The sequence below is a fragment of the Cavia porcellus genome, unplaced genomic scaffold (genome assembly GCF_034190915.1).
Source record: "Cavia porcellus strain 051 isolate PalLab524CR breed Dunkin Hartley unplaced genomic scaffold, mCavPor4.1 scaffold_23, whole genome shotgun sequence".
In the NCBI taxonomy this organism is placed as follows: domain Eukaryota; kingdom Metazoa; phylum Chordata; class Mammalia; order Rodentia; family Caviidae; genus Cavia; species Cavia porcellus.
In genome coordinates, this window is record NW_026947506.1 from 40,403,379 (window position 1) to 40,409,821 (window position 6,443).

The window sequence follows — 6,443 nt, forward strand, 5'->3', positions numbered from 1 at the left end:
TGATTTCCCTTTCCTGTCTCCCAGGCACCTGTGAAAACGGTGGCACCTGGGAACAAGGGCACTGCAAATGCCCCCCGGGTTTCACTGGGAAACGCTGTGAGCAGATTAATAAATGCCTGAATGGGGGGACAATGGATGGCCTCAAGTGCATCTGCCCTAGCACCTTCTATGGCTCCTTCTGTGAGAATCCCGTGGAACAAGTAGAACTGGGTGAGTGGCAGGGCTGTGTGCTCTGCAAATCCTCCCACAGGTGTCTGCAGTTGTCCTGGAGGTACCCACACACCATTCTTCCAGTCCCTCTATCCCTGGCTTCTGTCGCATGTCCTCTGCTGTCCCATGCCAGGCCTCCTCTCCACCCTCCTCTCCAGGACCAGGTGGTTACTGGCTTTAGAAGATGCCCGGGCATCCTTCTGGTCTGGGCTGCTTGGAGCTCGATTCTAAACCCAGCACAAGTCTGATGTGGGTCTCACTGAACTAAAGCCCAGGTGTTACCAAGGCCTCGTTCTTTTCAGAGGCTTTGGGAAAGAATCTATTTCTGTACACTTCTGGCTTTTGGAGCCTCCCATTCCTTGTGATAAGGCCTCTAGAAGTGATCTTCCTATGCCTTTTCTTCATAGTTATATCTTCCTCTTTTGGGGAACAAGCGATGCTGGAGAATTGAACATTCTAGCCAAGCCCTCTAGCAGATACCCAATCCCCAGCTCAGTCACATCTTCTGACTGACTCCCAGGTGTTTTGCCTCCCCCTTTCCCTGTTAAGGACTCTTGTGACAACACTGGGCCCACTTGGATAGTATTTGTGAATTTTCCTAAATTAAAGTCTGCTTATTAATAGTCTAATTTTATGTACCTCCTAATGCAGATTATTTGCAATCTAATTTTATATTTTCATGTAACATAACACATTCACAGATTCCCTCTGGAGATTAGGGCCGAGACATTTTGGGGGACATTATCCTGTTTACCCCAGGGGCAGATAAGTAAAGGACTACAGGTTGACAGCCACGCATCCTGATGTCTTTTTTTTTTTTTTTTTTTTTTTTTTTTTGGTCTTTTTCATTTTTATCGGTACCAGGGATCGAACTCACGACTGCCTGCTTGCAAGGCAGGCGCTTATGCCGCTGAGCTAAATCCCCAGCCCCTCATCCTGATGTCTTTCCCTCACCTCCAGGCAGCTCATCCCAGAATCCCGTCTTCTCTCCCTGCTGTTATTCAGCCAGTCCCCAGGGCCTGTGGAGAGGAGGCAGAGGGAGAGTGGAGGGGAGGGGAGATGGTGGTGGTGATGGCTGATGGGGCAGATGGGAAGTGACCAAAGCTGGGCATGCTGTGTACAGATACTGTGGAGGCCGAAGTGGGCATGGAGGTGTCTGTCGACCAGGAGTTCTCTGAAGAGCTCAAAGACAACACTTCCGAGGCCTACAGAGAGTTCAGCAACCTCTTCCGGGTTCAGGTGAGGGGAGAAGAGAGGGAACATAGGGTCTTCTCCTGGAGTTCAGCTTGGGTTCTTGGGTGCCCTCAGGCCCGCATCTCAGACGTGAGCTCAGGGATCCTTGGCATTTCAGGTGAAGAAGATTTACGAAAACGTGCCGGGGTTCCAAGATGTGGAGATCCTGTCCCTGAGGTAGGAGGCCACCTGGAAGATGTGGTGGCAGCATTAAAGGGTGGCAAGGGTTGTGAAGAAAGGCCGGGGAAGCCACCTTCTACTTCTGGAACCATCACATTTCTTGAAGACAGGGGTGGAAGAAATTACTCAGGGGGGCTTTTTGTGATTATTATCGGGGGCCATTTCTCTGCATAACGGATGACAGTGCTCCTCTTCAGCAAGCTGGGACATGTAAGGAGGTGGTGTTGGGACTGTTGACTTGGGCTCTCTCTGGCTGGCTATAGCTCTATTTGGGCTGGTCAGCACTAGAGAGGAGTGTGGGGCAGGCAGCCCAGAGGAACTTGGTTTGGTGCTAGCTTCATGCAATGCAAGGAGAAGGTCCAGCATTCTGCAATCTGCCTTGCCAGGCTGAAAAAGATGTGGGTGGCATTCTAACTCATGGCTGTATTTGTGGCTGGTCCTGGAGGTGCCCTTCCAAGGACCCATGTGCCTCAGGTCTGGCTGTGCTCTAAGGCCCCTGCCTCTTCCAGGAATGGCAGCATCGTGGTGGACTATATAGTCCTGCTGAAGCTGCCCTTCAGCAACCAGCTGGAGGAAAAATACAACGATGTGAAGGCCACCCTCGTGGAGGAGCTCCTGAATGCCAGCAAGAGTGAAGACAGCTGTCTGGATAACCAGAGTGAGCAGGGTTGCGGGGAGGAGTCCAGGTCAACATTGACCAGGGTGCCCTTAGAGCCCAGAGGCCAGCTCTGCAGTGCCCAGGGCAGGTGGGGAAGAGGGCACAGGGTGGGACAAGGGAAGGTCTCACCAGACCAGGTGGAGGGGAGAGACCCCCTAGCAGGTATGATGAATATTCTCCTGATGGCTGAAGACACCTGATTATTGAGGGGGGAAGAAGGGAGGTAACAGCAGTCTTTCCTCCTGGCCCCACCACATCTGGGAACACCAGCACTCCTTCTCCCTCCCTCCCCATACCTGCTCAGCTCAGCGTCTGCCCCCCCCCCCCCAGCTCTGTGTTTCAAGCCTGATTCCGTCAAGCTGAACAACAGCATCGAGACAGCCCTGGACCCGAAAGGTGAGGGTGGGGCAAAGAGCTGAGTGGCCTCAGGTGGCCAGGAGCCCTCCCACCAGGGACAGCTGCCCTTTGTAGGTCCCTGGGCAGAGGAGGAAACCTTTAGGGGAGGTAAATGACATGACCCAGGGCTGGCCTTCCTAGCCCTTGTTAGACGTTCCCACGCGGGCACTAGCAGATAAGGGGAGGGGGCAGAGGTGCAGAGGGGCTCCTCCCATCTGACTCCAGGGTCAGCCCCACGGTACCACCCCCCAAAATGTTCTTCCCACGCGTTTCGGGTCACTAGAACCACACTCCTGCATGGAATGAATGCGGTCCCTGTCTGCAACCCCTTCCCTAACCCCCCAGCTATCTGCCAAAGAACAGTCGCCGAGGGCTACGAGGAGTTCTACTTCCCCTATGTGGAAGGGAACCTGCTTCGCTGTGTCACCAATTGCACTCCGAATGTGGAGGGTGCCATCGACTGTAACCAGGGCCAGTGTTTTCTGGAGAAGAGTGGGCCCGTTTGCCGGTGAGGCCCCGCCCACATACAGGCCCCTCTCACCACCCATGCAATAGGCCCCGTCCACCCACCGCCTGTCCTGTGGTCTCACCACTCCTCGCTAAACGCTACAGTGAGGTCCAGCTCCAATGCCCCGCCCACCTCTTTAGAGTGAGCCCCGCCTAGTCCCCGCCCACAGCCTGGGTAAGCCCCGCCCTGGACCCGCCCATCTCCTTGGATGAGGGCCCCCTCCCCTTCAGGGTCGAGCCCCGCCTTCTGCCCGCCTGTGAGCTCTCTGAGACCTGTGACCTCTCCAGCTGCTTCTCCACCGACACGTACTGGTTCTCGGGTCCGCGCTGTGAGGTGGCCGTCCAGTGGAGGGCGCTGGTCGGGGGACTAGCGGGCGCCGGCGCGCTGCTCCTGCTCTTGCTGTTGGGGGCGCTGAGTTTCTGGGTGATGCGGTCCTGGAAGAAGGACAGCGGGTGAGGCTCTGAGGGAGGGGGTGGCGGCAGGGGTGACGGGGAGAGCAGGGGTCTCAGGGTGAGCAGCCCTGCCTGACCGCACTATGCTTCTGCTTAGATCCAAAGCAGAGGACAGGCAATGGTTCGAGGTCTGGGATGATGACACCGTGGGGACTTTCTGCAACACGGGCTTCGTGGATGACAAGACAGGTGAGTACTGTTAACTGGGAAGGCAGGAGGGGCTTCCCTGAGAACTTTGCAGCCTGGGCAGGACTAAGCCAGTGCCTCAGCCCAGGACTGACATATAGGAGAGTAAATATTGTCTCTCCCTGCATGTCTGCCTCTTGGGGGCTCATCCTGTCTCTCCTGTCCCCTCCCCTGACTGTTCTCGGTTCTCTCTCTCTCACTCATTTTCTCTAGTCAAGGATGCAAACTTCCAAGTGGCTTTGCATACGGTTGACCCCGGTGTACAGGTGAGAGGGGTGGGGAAGCAGAGGCACTCTCCCAGTCAAGCCCAGCAGGGCACCTCGTTCCTCACTCTGCTCACCCACACTTGGGACAGGTGCACATCCAGAGACCTGAGGTGGCCATGTCCTCACTGTGAGCCCTACACCTCCACCCTGCCTGCGACAGCAAGAGGGAGCCATCTACACCAGGTCCTTGCAAGAGATACCTCCGTGACCTCTGCAGCCTCTCCAGTGTCCTTGGGCAAAACCAGACTGTCCCCTTGACCCCCTCCTTCTCCTGACTTGGCTGAAACCCACTCGGGGACCTGGGTCACATCTAGACTCTTGCACGGTGGGACCTTGAGTGAGTCAGTGTTCTCCCATTTCTGTCTCCTCACGTTGAAAATGGGTATGACTTGCTCATCCTGATACCTGGAGGTTACTGTGAAAACCGCTGGGTCTGGCCAGTTCTCTGTCCCTGTCCACCCTTCTGTCTCAGCTCACGTGTTTACATTGCCTGATTCAGGCTGTCACATCCTCACCTCTGGGGCCCAGTCTTAGGCCTCCATTCCTGTTTGTACCCTGTTACCATCCAATGTCACTTGTCTCCCATCCTGAGCCTGTGGCCAGTTTGGAGCCCCCACCCATATAACTCCTCGCTGGGGGCCTTACTCTCCTTTAAGTTTTTCCTCTTCTGAGCTGACTTCCCAGTCAGTCCCCTTCCCAACCCTACAGCTCCCCCAATTTCTGTATTCCCCTTCTCCCCTACCCTCATATCCTCCGCCCTGAATCGTGTCTCTTCCCCACACCCCTCCCCTAGACAGGTGCAGGTACCCCGGTGTCTTAGGCTCCCTCAGCCTGCACTCCCAGCTCTGAGTCCCACTTGGAGGCTCTTCCTGTCCTGCCACCCTCAAAGGTCCTGGAACCACTTTGCGGGGAGGTAGGGGTGGGGTGGGGGATAAATTTCCCCAGATCCCCAAGGGTGAAGAGAAGTGAGTCTCCTCCTCTTTGCCCTCATGCCCCACCCCTCCTCCTCATCTTCACCACCTCCTTCCTACCCTTCCCACTCCCCCTACACTGTGTCACCCTCCTCGCTGTTGTGACCTCAGCCTGAAGTCTCAGCCTCCTTTGCCAGGAAATCAGTGTAGGGAACAGGGAGTCGGCCAGCAAGTGCAGCTCCTCCCAGATACTCGCCTGAGACAGGCTACTCTGCGTCTCCTTTTCTCCTGGTGTCTTCCGTCTGGCTGGAGAAACAGGGACTTCAGACTGCGAGGCTGGCCGGCCCTGGATGCATCACCTTCTCCTGGGGAGGGACTGTGGGCAGCTGTTAGGGTCATAGTTGTACAAAGGCTGATCAAAAACTATGCGGTGTATTTAAATAAAACAATTATTACAATAGAAGTTATATTGCCATTAATCTCCCTTAGATTACTTTGCTTTGAACATTTTTATCTCGTTGTTCTTTCCACTTCCGGAGCAGTTCTGGAAGTCCTCTTTCCTGAGTGTTTATGAGGTGTGATGCTGCTGCCAGGTACCATCCAAGGGAAAGCACAGCCTGCGGTGGCCCCCTTTTGCGCAGAGGTATAAAGCGTAGTTCCCCAAAGATCTTAGGCCCCTTCCCCAATTTCTGTATTCCCCTTCTCCCCTACCCTCGTATCCTCCGCCCTGAATCCTGTCTCTTCCCCACACCCCTCCCCTAGACAGGTGCAGGTACCCCAGTGTCTTAGGCTCCCTCAGCCTGCACTCCCAGCTCTGAGTCCCACTTGGAGGCTCTTCCTGCCCTGCCACCCTCAAAGGTCCTGGAACCACTTTGCGGGGAGGTAGGGGTGGGGTGGGGGATAAAAATAGATCTTAGGCCCTCACTGCAGGGCTGGTCCATGCAGGCTCAGGCCCTCCGGTCTCACTGTTGTAGGTAATCAGTCCTGTGTGACCAGAGCTGGGGCAGTAGGGAACAGCCTGCCTGGTGGTTCTCTGTGTCGGGGGCTTGGGAGAGGTCCCTTGGACCTTTGCTCTGGGCCATGACCATGGCTTTCTTCATCTCTGACTGGCCAGGGTGGAGACTAGGCCATAAAGTCTCAAATGTGAAGGGAGCCCCACCTGGAAACAGGAAAGTACTGGAAATTTGGAAGGGACCAGCTTGAGGTGGGCCATGGGGAAGGCTGAGTGAAGAGGGCTTCTTGGGGTAGGGAAGACTTTTCTTCCCCCAGGCTGGTCTGCTGCCATCATTTCCTCATGGGATACTGAGACTCCCCCTCCTTGGGGTCCTCCGCCCCCATCTACTCTGACATCTCTGTTTACTGTCCCTCCTTTGTGTCTTGCTCCACCCAGTGACTTGGCTTCTTGAAATGACTCTGGCTGGAGTAGTCATCACAGAAGGAGTT

The 6,443-nt window shown here is 55.4% G+C and overlaps 1 protein-coding gene across 1 annotated transcript in view; it reads left to right on the forward strand.

Moving 5' to 3' along the window:
* Positions 1-5,463, forward strand: part of LOC101787314 (mucin-3A) — a 43,268-nt gene extending 37,805 nt beyond the window's left edge. Inside the window, exons 4-13 of the mRNA XM_063234237.1 lie at positions 25-210; positions 1,334-1,449; positions 1,562-1,620; positions 2,133-2,281; positions 2,612-2,677; positions 3,023-3,185; positions 3,473-3,637; positions 3,735-3,826; positions 4,037-4,089; positions 4,179-5,463. Of these exons, the coding sequence (XP_063090307.1) occupies positions 25-210; positions 1,334-1,449; positions 1,562-1,620; positions 2,133-2,281; positions 2,612-2,677; positions 3,023-3,185; positions 3,473-3,637; positions 3,735-3,826; positions 4,037-4,089; positions 4,179-4,220 (1,091 nt within the window). The 3' untranslated portion in view covers positions 4,221-5,463. The remainder of the gene's footprint in view (positions 1-24; positions 211-1,333; positions 1,450-1,561; positions 1,621-2,132; positions 2,282-2,611; positions 2,678-3,022; positions 3,186-3,472; positions 3,638-3,734; positions 3,827-4,036; positions 4,090-4,178) is intronic.
* Positions 5,464-6,443: the final 980 nt, after the last annotated feature.